The sequence below is a fragment of the Curcuma longa genome, chromosome 14 (genome assembly GCF_044706935.1).
Source record: "Curcuma longa cultivar G26 ecotype Majalengka, Jawa Barat chromosome 14, ITB_CL_G26_1.1, whole genome shotgun sequence".
Classification (NCBI taxonomy): domain Eukaryota; kingdom Viridiplantae; phylum Streptophyta; class Magnoliopsida; order Zingiberales; family Zingiberaceae; genus Curcuma; species Curcuma longa.
The window spans coordinates 3751460-3767966 of NC_133874.1; the positions used below are offsets into that span (position 1 = coordinate 3751460).

Sequence of the window (16507 nt, forward strand, 5' to 3'; positions counted from 1 at the left end):
GTGATTGGGCGACATAATGTGTGCTCTACCACATTTCTTGACTTCCCTTCTATGGATTTGTGCTATTTTGAGAGCATCAATATTAAATTTAAATATTGTGCTACTTCAAGAGCATTAATATAAAATTAAAGACATAAACATAAAATAAGATTAAATTTTGTGCTATTTCAAGATCATAATATTAAATTTAAATATTGTGTTTCTTTGAGAGCATCCATATAAAGACTAATAATAAGAATTATTTATGAGTTTATACGTTAAAGAGTACTCGTGTGTAATAATTTAATAGTAGAGAAAGAAATAATTGTCTTGCCTTTCATTTCTATCAAACACTCCTGTTAATAATAAAATCGAATTAATCATCTATTATAACAAAAATAAATTTATTTAAGTTGACAATATATACTATTAGGGTAGGGAATTAAAGCCTATGTAATTCGTTAATTCCTATAATTTGTTTTTTTTTGTATATTCAATGATAAACTTTACTATATATATAATTTTATTATAAAATAAATTATATTTTTTTTAAATAAATATATTAATTAAATTGTCTCTATAAATGCAATAAGTTAGATGTTGAATGATCAAAAATAAATAAATAAGGTCCATGAGTAGTGACTTATTAAGAGAGTTAAATAAAATTAATAAACTCAATGAGTTAAAGGTGAAAAATTAACTTTAATAAAAAAAATAGATAGAATAGTGTCTCATTGAAAATTTTAAAATAAATTGTTTAATTTATATTGAATCACACTATTAAAATATTATATTATTAAATGAGAGACAGGTCATTTAATGGTATGTTGTCATTGAAAAAATCTAAAATATTCAAAAATAATAATTAAAAAAAGTACTTATGAACTATTGGTTGAATCAACAATTTAAATTGCCTATTCAATGGTTCATTTTGGACCCAAACCTTAATTAACTCATTCCAATTACGATTTAAACTCATTGAACTAGGTCAATGGATAACTGATCCATTGAGCCAATTACAATTTTGAGCCGGATATGATTCAAATCAGACTCGTGGATAGTCTATGAGAAATCAATTTGCTTATATTCTATCAACTTTCATTTACTAAATTAATTATTCATGTTTAATTTTGTCAAACTCAACTCATTTTAGTCATAATTTTCCAACTTCCCAAACGAATGCCCTATCTTATCACACGCGTTGACTTTTACATTGCCATGAATTAATCATAACAACTAAAATTTTCTTAAATTGAAAATAAACATAAAATTACAATTCTTAACTAACATAGGAGATTCCAGATTAACACATTCAATAAAGTAAGCTCATATTAAATAGTTATTCAATCAAAGAAATTAAGTAAATAATTTATCATTTTCAAAGTTTACCTACTTCTTATAGCACCAATTTTAAAATCATTAAAAATGGTCTTTTAATTTAAAGAATCTCATTATGACATCTTCCACCACTATTTTTTAATTCTTGTCTCATCTTCATTTTATTAATGACAATAATTGAAAACTAAAATTATAATATGAGATATTTCGATCATCTTAAAATTCTAATACTATTTTCAAAAAACAAATAAAGTAAAATATTTTTTAAAAATATTATTTTGAAAAAAAAAATTGTTAAAGAAAACCACACATCCGTGGCCGCTGATGCTTGCCCACACAGTGTGCGATAGGATCGGCGTCTGTTCACGGTGGTACGGAGGCGAAGACCATGGCGATCGCCCTCCGCTTCCTCTCCTTCGCCGCCTTCCTCTTCCTGCTGACCTCCTCGGCCGCTGCGTCCTCGGGAGCTCACGATCTCCTCAAGAAGTTCGGCCTCCCCAAGGGTCTCCTTCCCCATTCGGCCAAGAACTACTCCCTCTCCGACGACGGCTCCTTCGAGGTCCAGCTCAAGCACCCATGCTACGTCCAGTTCACCGATCTCGTCTACTACGACGAGATCGTCACCGGGCATATCTCGTACGGCTCCATCTCCGGGATCAAAGGCATCCAGGTCAAGAAGCTCTTCGTCTGGTTCCCCATCTCCAGCATCAGCGCCGACGAGGACTCGAAGACCATCCAGATCAACGTGGGCTTCCTCACCGAGACGTTCCCGTGGAAGCAGTTCAAGGACGTCCCCGATTGCCGGAAGAAGTTGCTGCAGAAGGCCTCCTACCGCCGCAACGCCGACCTCTTATCTGAGGAACTGTTTGCTGCTGCTGCTGCTGCTGAGGTCCGTTCGGATTTCTCTCTTTGTTTTTGCTTTCCTTTCCCTTGTGCTTGATCTTCGCCCAATCGATTTGGTAACTCAGATCAGATTTAGGTGTTTTCAGGAATAGAAGAATCCACTTTTCCATCTTCGTCGTGCCTTTTCTGGATTTTTTTCAGTAATTAATTTCTTTGTGTCTGCCAACGATTTCCTTCTCAATCAATTCTAGATCTTTTATGATCCATCATGCTTGAACTTCTTCCCTGGTGATAACTAATGGTTCTTTCTTCTGTTGATTCCTGTGTAAATAGATTAATTTTGTGCGTATTTACAGGTTTAAACTGGAAGCGATTTAGAGGTCTTTTACTACAGCTTTTCCATTAGGTGTGTGCAATAATAATCTGGCAATATCTTCAAAATAAATGCATCGTCTAGGTGCTTCGGTCAGGGCAATGCAAGCTCATTCCATAGCCTTGGGTTCCATCTTTCCTCCTTCCCTTAGTGGTTGCTGTCTTTCTATTTCTTGGAGAATATCGGTGAATGTGTATATCTTACAATAACTGTGCATCTTTACCCAGTTTTTATTTTATTATCTGTCAGTGAGTATGTTTGATTGTATTTACTCTCCTATTTATATCCATGGTAGTAAAAGAGATGTAAGTAGTAAAAGGTGGGATGTTAATGATTTTATTTTATGATTATATATATGTAAGAAAGGAAATCAAAAAGTTATAGTGGTGAAGGATATTTTTTTTTTTGATTTTATTGAAATTTAATCTGTAGTTAACTCAATCATTCTTAGGGGTGAGTAAAAATTCGGCTAAACCGAATAAATCGATCAAATCGAATCGAATTAAAAATTCGATTCGGTTATTTCAGAAGTTCGATTATTTTTTTAAAAAAAAATTGGTTAATTTGATTAATTCGGTTTGATTTTGATTTTAAAATTTCTTATTCAATTAAACTGAATAAATTTAATTAATTAAATTAGAAAAATAATTTATAAATTTTAAATAAATAAATTTATAAATTCCTAATTCATTATTAAAATTTTTATAATATTTAAAAAAATTTAGTTAATTTGGTCGAAAATTGAATTAACCGATAAAATATCTATTCGATTTGTTTGTTTTTTATTAGAAAATTTGGTTGGTTCGAAAAAAATAGATTTATTTGATTTTTAATTAATTTGATTCAATTTTAATCGAATATTTATCCCTAATCATTCCATAGGACACCTCTATTTATATATCCATAGATAATATACTATGAAGGTGGACATATTGATGCATGAGTATTTTAATTAATTTATTCAAAAAAGATAATAATCAGAAAGAATACGATGATTACGGTGCAGTGGTGGGATGCTCGTGCAATCATTTAAGGATTTATGGTTCGATTTTCAACTATCATATATTATAAGATTTTTTATTTTTGAGACGTCAGATTATTGGATTGTCCGCAAACACTTTTAGATTATCTTGATGGTCGATGATACTTTTAGATTATCTTGATGGCTGAAGAAATTGATCATATTTAAAATTAATTAGTTTAAAAAATTAATATTAATTTTTTAAGAAAAAGAAATACCTATTTACTCAAAAAGAAATATCTATTTACTTAAAAAATTAACGTAGACGATACTTTATTACGAAAGGGTAATGCAGTTGAAATATATTAAGTTGTATAAATGGATAAAAAAGAAATATCTATTTACTTAAAAAATTAACGTAGATGATACTTTATTACGAAAGGGTAATACAGTTGAAATATATTAAGTTGTATAAATGGATATTTTCCTTCTATTCCCAAAAGCTTGTTTATAGTTTATGGTGGTCTTACGATTATATGTGAGAAGATAAATCGAGAAATTATAATTGATTATGATTCTATTCCCAAAAGCTTGTTTATAGTTTATGGCGGTCCCACATAAATTGAGAAACTATAATTGGCTATGATTCTATTCCCAAAAGCTTGTTTATAGTTTATGACGATCTCACGATCATCTGTGAGAAGGTAAATCGAAAAACTACAATTGACCATGACGGTAAAACAACATCTCAGTCAACAAATACGAGTCATCAAAACAACATCTCAGTCAACAAATACATGTTGCTAAGAGGACTTGAACCTGGAACCTCAGACAATACACGTAACTATGTTTACCACTTGGGATAAGATACTTCAATAGTTATCTCATCCTTAAGTGTGGCAGATTACACTAAATTGACAATTTTGATTTATCAATGTTTTATGCATTTTAAAATTTAGAGTGTTAATGTTTGTTTCTCAGGGGAAGAAAATCAAAAAGAAAATAAGATAACAAAAAAAGAATTTTTTAAAATGTTTTAAGGTTTTGTAAATAATTTTTTCTCTGATCTTCTTTTTCCCTTACCATTTCATTTCCTTGGTAAAAACAACATTGATAAGTAAGGCTTTTTTTTTTTTTTGTTGAATGGTAAAATACTCAGAGAAGCAATAAAGAGATCATAATTCGAAGCCCAACGGAAATGAATATTTTAAAAATAAATTTTTGAATGTACATAAATTATATTTAAATTTATTTAATAGATAAATCAGAAAGAAAGATCATCTATCTTAGGATTAATCAAGCGAAAGTGAGACACCCACGTAGTTTTTTCTTGTTCTATTTTTAGCCTTCGATTTTATGAAAAAAAATAAATTGAAAACTAAAAGTTACAGCTACAATTTTCTATAATAAAAATATATCTTCAATACAGAGAAAATGTATAGTTAGCGCTGAAATATATCCTATAGCATTCCTATTTTTGTCAAAAAAAAAAAAAAACACGCACACACATCTTTATTATTTTTTTAAATTCTAAAGGGTATAGTAGATTGAAATTCCAATATATATATATAATTTTATATTATAAAATCATCAACATCAATCTTAAATCAAGATGAAAAAGATTAAGAATTGTATTACATTATCAGTCATATTATCAAATATAGACGAATATTCTATGAATAGATTCATCAAATTATTATATTAATGCTAAATTGTTCTCAAAGGAAACATGTTACAGAGTCCAATTATAACATTTTAGTCTTGATAAAGACCAATATATCTTCATAAAAGCTTGGGTATAGTGTTAAGTCTGCAAGAGTTCTCATACCATACGTTGGCAGGGGCGGATCCAGAAATAATTTTTGACGAGGGCTAATAAAATTTTTTTTACAATATAATAATCATTCCAAAACACTCTAAAATCATAAAATTATATCATTCCACTACAGTATAGAGGAATCAATAATTTTTTTTTAAAGTAAATGTATAAATGTGCGGGAGGAAAAGATCCTGATCCAAAAATTTAAAAATACATATCACTCAAAATGCAGATCACTCAGCCAACTACCTCTCATCCTCTCCTAATCTCAAAACGGATAGAATCTCCCCAGTAAATTAGGGATATATGAGGTATACATAATGTCTCTGTCCAAATACACATCAAAATTCTTAGACATAGGGCTGATAAACCATCAATTTAGATCAGAAATACAATAAAAAAAACACATATATCAGACACAGCTTACAAAGTCAAAAACATCATAACAGCAAGTCAAACCACTAAAAAGGAATCCACATACCCAATATGTTGTGCAATTCCTTATTTCCGTTCCAGAATAGGTTAAGCGGCTACATATCAATCTAATCTAAATCAATCGGTATTAAATTAAATCCCTCCTTATCAAGCTCTAACAACCCTAATCAATTTCTGATCAATGCATCAAACTTCCTAACTAAAACCAATTTACATTCAAGGTTTATCTCTATTAATCAACTAGAAGCAATTAGATTTTACCTCAGAATGGATTCACAGCTTACCTCAGATTGAAACCCAATCTAGCCTCGTAGCCCTAGATTCACAGTTGCCTCAGATTAAAATACCGCAGGTATTAGGTAAGCAGGTTAATGATGGGTAAGCTGTGTTAAGAGATTCACAACTGGAAATGTAGACGGAACTTAAGGCATTAGATACCGCAGTTGAGAAGGTGTCATCGGGCAGATGGAACTTAAGGCATCCAGAGGCGGAGACTGTCAAACCCCATGAAAGGGAAGACTTGGAAAGGCAGTTTGTTGAGACAGTTGGAAATGTAGACGACATCTATCGGGATCGAGAAAGGGAGAATCCAAAATCAGTTTCGTCGCCGCTGGTCTATGCAGAAGTCAAGGAGAGGGCTTTACCAGGCTCTTATCCGGTTAGGGTACTAGATCAGCATCGGGCAAGGTCTCCAATGTACCCTGAGGTGAACGAGAAACAAACTACTGGTTACTTGTTTGAAGGTGTTCGGCCAACTTCCAGTGATGGGGCGTTCAGTGGGTCCAAACTGCCCGATGACACCTTCTCAACTTTTGGTCGCGGCTGAGCCACGAGGCGACACTGGCGATCCTGGCGAGGGCTTCAGCCCCCTCCAGCCCTCGCCTGTATCCGCCCCTGTACGTTGGATACAAATAAATAAAAATATCGATTGTCTTATATTTGAAACATGAAACATAGGAACACTTATTAATAAAGTAATGAAAGTTATAGATACGATGATTAAAAAAATAATATTTTATATTTACAAGAGATAAAGTGAGTTAGAGAAAAGACAAAGACGACAGAGAACACAAGTTTTAAGTTATGATACACAAGAAAAAATAAATAAGAAATGAAGTAAGTAATAGATAGTTCGTTAAAAAATAAAGTAGTGATAGTAGTTAGGAAAAGGAATAATATCATAACTCTTAAGATAGTGGTGATAAAAGAAACTATTAATATAATTAGTATATATGAACTTCAAATAAGATTAGATAAAAAACTAAATATAGATTTTGGAAAGACTAAGATGAGATAGTATAAAAAAATTCTAACAAACTAGATAATTTTAATAAGAGGAGATCTAAATGAGCACGTAGAAGTAATAATTGAGTAATATAACAGAGTATATGAGAGTTATGATTTTGAAATAAAAAATGAAGAAAACCCATATAATTATGATAGTTGAACTTATAATAGTTAATATATTTTTCAAAAAAAAAATACACTTTTACATTTAAAAGTGAAAAATAAATTATAAATTAACTTTTTTATAGGCAGGAAGAAGGATATGAAGATTTATAAATATTATAAGATTATCCTTAAAAAAAACTTAATTAAATATAGGTTAAATAATGTTAGATATATGCTTTAATCATAATATTAATAGAAGAAAAATATGCATAACTTTTAAAATCAAGTAGCAAAAATTAAAAGATGAGAAGTAAAGTATATTTAAGAAGTTGGTAGGAGCATAAGTATTAGGGCACATACATGACGACTTAAATATGATATAGGATAAGATGATACTAAATTTAAAATTAGAATGTACTCGATGAGTCTAAATAACGTACACCACAAGTAAAAAATCCTACTAGTGGAAAGAGAAAGCGTAGGAGTAAGTGAAAGCAAAATGAATAGTCTACAACTTATTATATACTTGTAAGAACAAAGAAAACTTTAAAAAGTAGGTAGTAAGCAAGAAAGATGCCAAAAAGGTAGTGGGTGAAATCAAGAATGGAATTTTTGAATACTTATATCAACAGTTGAATACAAAAGAAGGGGAAATGAATATTCATAGAATAGTCAAGGTGAGAGAGAATAATAAGAGATTTTACCCAAATAAAATGTACTAAAAATGAATCCAATAGAGTACTAATGAATGAGGCGAGAAAAAAATGATAAAATAAGTATTTTTATCAACTTAACTTTTTAATGAAGGTTTAGGTGACCAATTTAATTTAGATAATTTAAGTAGAATAGAAAAGTATAAAACTTAAATTTTTATCACATAATTTAAATTTTAGAAGCAGATTAGGCTTTACTTGGGATGCAAAATGAAAAAATGATTGAACTAGATGATATTCTGATAAAGGTATGAAAATGCCCAAGGAAGTAAAGTATTAAATGACTTAAAAAGTTATTTAACCTGATATTGAAATAAAATAAATATCTACTATGTGGAGGATAAATACTGTAGTCCCCCTTATAAAAATAAAAGAGACATACAAAATTATATAAATTATAGAGGCATTAAGCTAATGAGTCATGTTATGAAACTTTGGAAAAAAAAGTGATAGAAAATAAATTAAAGAAGGGGATCATAATGATCGAAAATTAATTGGAATTCATATTTGAATGATTGATAATAGAAGTTATATATTTTCTCTAATTAAAAACTATTAAAAAAAGAAACATGACTTACATATGATATTCTGATATTCGTCAACCTAAAAGTATATAATGATAGAGTCCCTAAAAATATAAAGAATTTTAGAAAAAAATATTAACAGTGTATATTAAAATAATTTAGGATATGCATGAGAATGTAATGACAAGAATGAAAACTCTAGATAGATTAATTGAAAGCATATGAAGCACATGAATAAGTAAATGTTAAGCTCGAATCTTGACGAAAACGTGAAAGTCAAAGGTTTTAGCTTAATGGAGTAAATATAAAATATATAAAATTAATATTAGACACTGTAAAATAATTATTAAAATAGCAGATAACAAGTTAGCTGTAACTAAGAGCTTTAAGTATTTAGGATCATTTTTATAAAATGATCGAGGTTGAAAGAGATGTCTTACATAGAATACAAATAGGATGGTTGAAATGGAGGAGAGAGTCAGATGTTCTTTTGTGATCGTAAAATACTTCTAAAACTTAAATGGAAGCTCTACAAAATGGTAGTTAAATTTGTTATATTATATGAAGTTAAATGTTGAAATATGACTTAAGCACACACGTAAAAGATGAAAGCCATAGAGATAAAGATATTAAAATGGATGTGTAGACAAATGAGGATGGATAAGATATGAAATAAGCGCATTAGAGATAAAGTTGGGATTGGGCCTATTAAGAAAAAAGAAAAAAAAACTCTAAAAGACACATTTAAGATGGTAAAGTTATGTACTTGGACTACCAATACATGCTCTAGTTAAGTGATGTAAAATTATGATAAATATACATATTAAACGAAGAAGAGAAAGACCAAAGAAGAGTTCATTAGCAATAATAAAATAAATTTTATATAAATCTAGATGATGATATAATAGAGGATAGAGTCTAATGATGTAAGATGATAAATATATAGTCAGGACCCTACTTAGTGATGTAAAGCTTGATTGTTGTTTATTATTTTATACAACATTTACCCAAAGGGCATACTTGAGTTTCTAAATTTCCTAAAGAACACACCTAATTCCAATAATACCCCTCCATCCAATAGATGTAATACCAAACCAACTTCCAAAGTATCTGAGCCACATACTATCTAAACCACCAAATGCCACCTAGAGCTTCGTGTTTGCCAACCCCACCACTGTGGTGTTGATTTCTCTCCAACTCGACACCACATTGGTATTGATCTCTTCAATCCAACAACACTACTATTCTGATGTTTCCAATCCAATACCACAGTAGTGTTGATCTTTCCAAACTAGCTTCACTGTGGTATTGATCTCTCCAAATTTGCACCACTATGATGTTGGTCTCTCCAACCCACTACCACTGTGGTTTTGGTCTCTCCATTGCATCACTCTTTGGTGCTAATTTATCCCACTCAGCACCACATAGATATTGATTTCTCCAACCTAGCAACACTACTATTCTGACTTCTCCACGTTGCTGTTGATCTTTCCAGCCTAGCACCTTAGTGGTGATGGTTTCTTTCAAGCAGAACTACAATGGTGTTGGTTTCTTCAATGCAACACTATAGTGATTCTAGTTTCTCCAAAGTAGGAGCACAACCTTGTTGAATTAGGTTTCGTGTCAATTGGTACAAAATCATATCTTTATCTTGGAGTCTCGCAACCACTCTTTCTCATCAACATTATCTTTCCTACACTCCTCTCTTCATCTCCATGTCATAGTATTGAAATTTCTATACTTCCAGGTCCATCAATGAGTTTTGATCAAAATTCATTAATGAATCTAACCATCTTTGTTTGGACACAATTCAAGTGCATTAGGTTCTTGGCTTTACATTGAGTGTCACCATGCCCTAAAGTCATAATGACCTTCTATGTAGTAGAGCACTTATTTTCAAAAAATCAGCCTTTGTGCCAATTGGCACAAAGCCATATCCTCATTTTGGAGCTTGATACCCACTCTTACACAACAACGCTACCTTCCCTATACTCCCCTATTCCTCTCCATGCCCTAGTTTCAAATTTTCTATGCTTCTGGGTTCATTAATGATCGTAGTCATCTTTGATTGGACTCAATTCAAGTGTTTTAGGTTCCTAACTTGGCACCGAGTGTCACTATGCCCTAAGCCACAGAGTCATCGCCTTCTAACCTAGAAACCACTTGTTTACAAAAAATCAACCTTTGTTTTAATTGACAAAAGACATCTTCAACATGGAGTTTGATAACCATTCTTACACAACAATACTACCTTCCCTGTACTCCTCTCTTCCTCTCCATACTTGGGTTAATCTCGGAACAATAATTAATTGAGAGCTCTTCAATAGTTGAATTTCACAAGATTCTTATTAGTGATCATGCTTAGTATAATTTGCACACACTAACTTCACCTTTGCACCTATACAAAATATATTTCTTAATATTAATTAAAACAATATTGTTAAATATTACATAAATCTTTTATGAAAATGCAATTCTATCTTCTATGTACGTGGTTGTAGTGGTTTCAAAGTCGCACGACAAGTATCACAATAAACATGTCCTTCTATCACATGGTTATAGAAGAAACAACAACTTCAATGGAACTAAAAAATGTCAAGATGATCGCAAACTTTGACTATCTTCGATCCACTTTTGTTACTGAATCAACTAATCATGTCTAATTTTATTGAATTTAATTCATTTTAGTCCTATTACATCAACTTCTCAAATAAAGGTCCTATCTTATTATGGCACATCTACTTTTATATTCTCTTAAAATCTTTAAATTAAAAATAAGGATAAAATTACAAGTGTGTTCATTGCACTTAGCTCATTTAAAGATTTATTCAATCAAAGAAAGGCAACTAATTTATGATTTTCAAAGTACACATTTCAACATCATTACAATTGTCTTTTAATGAACAATGAAATGATAATACGAGACATTTCGACCATCTTAAAATTTCTAGTTGAATTTAAGAAAATAAATAAAACTAAAATATTTTTTAAAAATATTTTTTAAACCAGTTAAAGAAGACGACGTCCATGATCTGCTGGTTGACTTCTATGCGTATTAGCCGCAGAGAGTCGCGATTGGATCTGTTCACGGTGGTCCTCAGGCGAAAACCATGGCGATCGCCCTCCGCTTCCTCTCCGTCGCCACCTTCCTCTTCCTGCTGGCCTCCTCGGCCGCTGCGTCCTCGGAAGTTCACGATCTCCTCGAGAAGTTCGGCCTCCCCAAGGGCCTCCTTCCCCATTCGGCCGAGAACTACTCCCTCGCCAACGACGGTTCCTTCGAGGTCCGGCTCAAGCACCCATGCTACGTCCAGTTCACCGACCTCGTCTACTACGCAGAGATCATCACCGGGCGTATCTCGTACGGCACCCTCTCCGAGATCAAAGGCATCCAGGTCAAGAAGCTCTTCGCCTGGCTCCCCATCACCAACATCATCGTCGTCGATGAGTCGAAGAACATCGAGATCATCGTGGGCTTCCTCAGCGAGAAGCTCCCGTGGACGCTGTTCGAGAACGTCCCTACTTGCCGGAAGAAGGGGCTGCAGAAGGCCTCCTACCACCGCAACGCCGACCTCCTATCTGAGGAAGAGGAACTGTTTGCTGCTGCCGAGGTCCGTTTGGATTTCTCTCATTGTTTTGCTTCCCCTTGTGCTTGATCTTCAACTAATCAATTTGGCACTTAGGTAAGATTTAGGTTTTTTCAGTAGGTTAGATTTAAGAAATAAAACACCGCCGCCGCCACGACAGATCCACCACCACCTGATTTTGAGTAGATTAAACAGATCAGTAAAAACAAGAGAAAATCTAAATGACACGTATGGATGCCAAATCCTTCACTACATTTCCATGTTCATTTCTTTTCTGAATTTTCCATGGATTGTTGAGGCTAGTGTTCAATACAATCTCTGTAAACGATATTGCTTCGCTACGATGTTTACGGATAGTAGCAACTCGTTTCCAAGATATAACGACGAACAACTCGTTTCCAAGATATAACGACGAACGTCTCAGAATAGTAGTTCAGCATCTAGAGGGATCTATTTATACCAAATGAAGAGGTTGAATACCCTCTGGGTGAGTGGATGTGACCCTTAATTAGGATTGATTTGGGCCGTCTGATCTTGAGGATTGTAACCCTTCACATTTGCGCTGATAAAGCGCCCATTGCGCTCATGTGCGCGTGGTGGGCTCACAGGTGCGAGCACCTGCTCACCCGTGAAAAAGAGCACATGAGTTTTTTGTGTTAACTCTATTAACACAGCATCATTAATAAAGAAAGGAAACCCATCAAAATTCTTCGATGTAGGACTATTCCCCATGCATTTTCTTATATAACATTAATTAAAATTAATATTATTTTGGATTGATTTTGAACAATTAATTTCTCATTCATCCTTAATTGATTTTGAGCAAATTAATAGTCTAGATCAATCTACACGAAACGTAGATTCTGATTTTGAAATCAATTACAATTTTCATCGATTGATGACACCTTGATTTTTCACAAAATTATATTGATCCTTTAAGACTCTAATATCCAACACTTTTATGATCCATTATGCTTGAACTTGCTTCCCCTTTTGATAACTAATGGACTAAAGAAGAGTTGCTAGCCAAGTTGCCTGTTGTCTATGTTGTCTCCATGGATGTCATATATGCACTACTTTTACTTCTAACTTAACCTGATGGAACATCTAGACTGCTCCAACTGTTGATTCCTGTGTAAATGGATTAATTTTGTCCTGTTTGCAGGTTTAAACTGGAAGCAATTTGCAGATCTGTCATGATGTATTATGCACAATAATAATAATCTGGCTTTATCTTGATAATAAATGCATTGTTCAACTACCTCACTCTAAAATGTCTACTCCAGTGGTTTCTGTCTTGCTATTTGAATAATAATCTAGCTGCATGTATTTTGAGAATAAATGCATTGTTCAACTACCTCACTCTAAAATCTCTACTCCAGTGGTTTCTGTCTTGCTATTTGAATAATAATCTAGCAATGTCTTGTCTTCAGAATCAATGCATTAGCAAAAGAAGAGGGGTGTTTATCTTCACATAGAAGATATGGTAGTACTATATCTATGAAGCTGCATTTGAAATTCTCTCCTACTATAAGAGCTGAAATGCTACTTACTCAAAAATTAATGTAGACCATAAATAAAGGGTAGTGCAGTTGAAATACATTAAGTTATATAAATGGATGTTTTCCTTGATGTTATCTCATCCTCGAGTGTAGAAGCTGATGCGGAAAAGTAGAGTAAGTTTACAGAGATCATAATTTTTAATTCGAGTTGAATTATAGGATGTACAATATATCAAATTGAAACTCATTTAGATATCTACAATTGATTACAGATGAAATTCGTAACAGATTGATTTTAAACCTAAAAAATATCATTTAAAACCTTTTGGAGTCCTAGAAGAAGGTGTATCCTTTTTTTTTTAATTTTTGCTGAGTTTGGATTTTGAGGATATTTTTGTCTTTACAATATTAAAGTTTTGAATCTATTTAAACACCTATTTAGTTGCTTTAAGGGTTTTTTATCAATAAAAAGTTTTGACCACACCGTTGCTTTTCTCAAACATTGAGTTTGATTTGTATTCGAATCAACCGAATCAATAGCTTGCATTACATTCAAAACAATGCTTCATATTACAATAAATTGATTCTGTTATTTATCAATATTTTATGCATTTTAAAATTTAGAGTATTAATGTTTGTTTCTCAGGTGGAAGAAATCAAAAAGAAAATAAGACAACAAAAAAGTTTTTTTCCTAAACTATTTTAAGGTTTTACAAATAATTTTTTTCTCCTATCTTTGTTTTCCTTAATCATTTCATTTTCTTGGTAGAAACCTCATTAACAAAGAAGTGTTTCCTTTTCTTTATACATTTTTAGCTTTTAATTTCTAAAATAAATTAAATGTTATTGTTCTATAATAAAAAATGAATCTTCAATATAGATAAAATGTATAGTTAAGTCTGACACATATCCTATACTACAAGAATAATAAAAAATAACGATGGAATAATAAACAATAATGATGAAAATTTATTTTCGTCGCTAAGATAGCTATATCATTCCTATTTTGCTAAAAAAACATCTTTATTCTCCTTTTTAAATTCTAAAGGGTAGAGTAGATTGAAAGTTCAATATATATATTTCAATTACATTATATATTTTATTAAATAATAATGATGATTTGTATGTTAAGTTGGTGTCATGTGTTTTATTATTATACTTGATAAAATATGATCTTCTTCCATCTCAAGATCAAATAAATAAATAAATAAATGATTCTTTACATCTTACATGAATCCCTTCATGAAAATATTTAACATGGTCATATTTAAAATTGATTAACACAGTACATGAAATAAATTGTAGAATATAATAATTAGAAATATAATAACATAGCACACTTAATCTTCTGTTCTTAAGGTCAATTTACACATCCTTCTATCAGTCTCAAGAAAAAACAACAATCTCAATGAAACTAAGGAAAGCCAAAATGAGAAAAATAAAAATAATTACAAGAAGCTCACTTTGGTAATATTGTAAGTGTTGTAACAACAAGAATATAAATATTCTTTTGTGATAAACATCACATATAAACCTTGGACAATACATGATTAATTATTAGAAATTGTAAAGATAGAAGTGTGAAAGTATATCTGAACTCATAATATCTTTTACTTACTAAAAAAAATAAATCCCAGTCAGTCTCATGGACTCAATCCCTGAGGGTATCAGAAATTTTCCACCGACCACCAGGGTAAATCGGAAAGCGCATACGGCGGCCAATCCAGATGCCCAGTATCCTTTGATTGCGTTCCTCATTTGGAAGAAAATTCTTGCAAATATGCCGTAGTTGAAGATCGAACCACGGGTCTCTGAGTCACAACCTGAATGTTCTACCATTGCACTATTGCCCCGGGGACATTTTTTACTTACTAGAGTCATGTGATTTGGTCTTTCGAATAAACACGATTTCCCTAAAAAAATCTTCATTTATGGTTCTCTCATGTACTCTCCCTGACAATGGGATATAGAAGAGGATAGGTGACAGTGACTCATCTAACAAATCATTAAATCGTGTGATCCGGGGACCGCACTCCCTTATTTATAGGAAACACCTATTAGGTGGTTAGCTTTTTGATATTTTCTATTTTAGCTCATCAATAAAATAGAAATTACTGTAGGAAAAATCGATAGAGTAATCTCAACACAAAATCTTAAATTCTACTTAATTCTCAAGAAATCACAAGCATTATAATTAGAATTACGGAAGCATACTAGAACCCATGGTTTGCAATCAATCTCCAACAATAATATTCAATTTGTAGATTTTCCTAAGATTCCAGAGAGTTTTGTCGATGAGAAACAAAACTGAAGCGTCGTTCTACAAACTGGGATCATAACCCCTTTTATAATTATCCAAATTTACTTATTTTTAATTTGACCCCTCAATAAATTAGAAATTACACATGTGATATCCACACTATTATATTCATGACAATTAAGCCCTTAAATCAAATCTTTTAATCATAATTTTGACCACATTAATTATTAACTTATTTAATTGATGACATGACATTTATAATTACAATTATGATCCTAAAATTCTAATAATCTTCCACTGGATCATATATGTAAATTTATAAATGTATTAACTTTAGTGAGTTCAAAATTTTATCATCATAGTCATAGGGCTTCCTTAACAATCTCACCCATTAATTATATAGACATAGGATCAATGTAGTCTTTGTTGTATCTATCACAACTAAATCATCAGTGATCACGTACATCAATATAATTAAATGACATAGATCAATCATGAATGTGTGATATGAAAATTACATGCAAGGTGATCTATTCATGTCAATTTTCAACTGGTCCTCCTTAACCAAAGTGAGATCAAAACATTAACTTAAGTTCTACAAAGTGTAATGAAGAAAACATTAAACTTTATATCTGATCAGAAAAAACTTGGTATATAACCAAACATATATAGTACAAACTCCCACTAGATCTAGATTTCACCAAATTAAATAACACCTATATGAGTGGTATGCTCATAAAAAACATTGGGAGGTAAACCCTTTGTAAAAGGATTTGCTATCATG

General features: G+C 31.7%; 1 protein-coding gene and 1 pseudogene across 4 annotated transcripts; both read left to right on the forward strand.

Annotated features, from left to right (window-relative positions):
• Positions 1–1650: 1650 nt before the first annotated feature.
• LOC141844657 (uncharacterized) lies at positions 1651–13166 on the forward strand. 4 transcript variants are annotated; one of them, XM_074732662.1, is made up of 2 exons: positions 1651–2198; positions 13125–13166. In XM_074732662.1, the coding sequence occupies exons 1-2, from the start codon at positions 1706–1708 to the stop codon at positions 13130–13132; spliced, it is 501 nt and encodes a 166-aa protein (XP_074588763.1). In that variant the 5' UTR covers positions 1651–1705; the 3' UTR covers positions 13133–13166. The 4 variants fall into 4 exon arrangements, with proteins under 4 accessions (XP_074588763.1, XP_074588762.1, XP_074588760.1 ...); XM_074732661.1 differs by having other exon boundaries at positions 1651–2201; positions 13125–13154; XM_074732659.1 differs by lacking the exon at positions 13125–13166 and adding an exon at positions 2517–2775 and having other exon boundaries at positions 1651–2206.
• Positions 11405–13314, forward strand: LOC141844656 (uncharacterized; annotated as a pseudogene).
• Positions 13315–16507: the final 3193 nt, after the last annotated feature.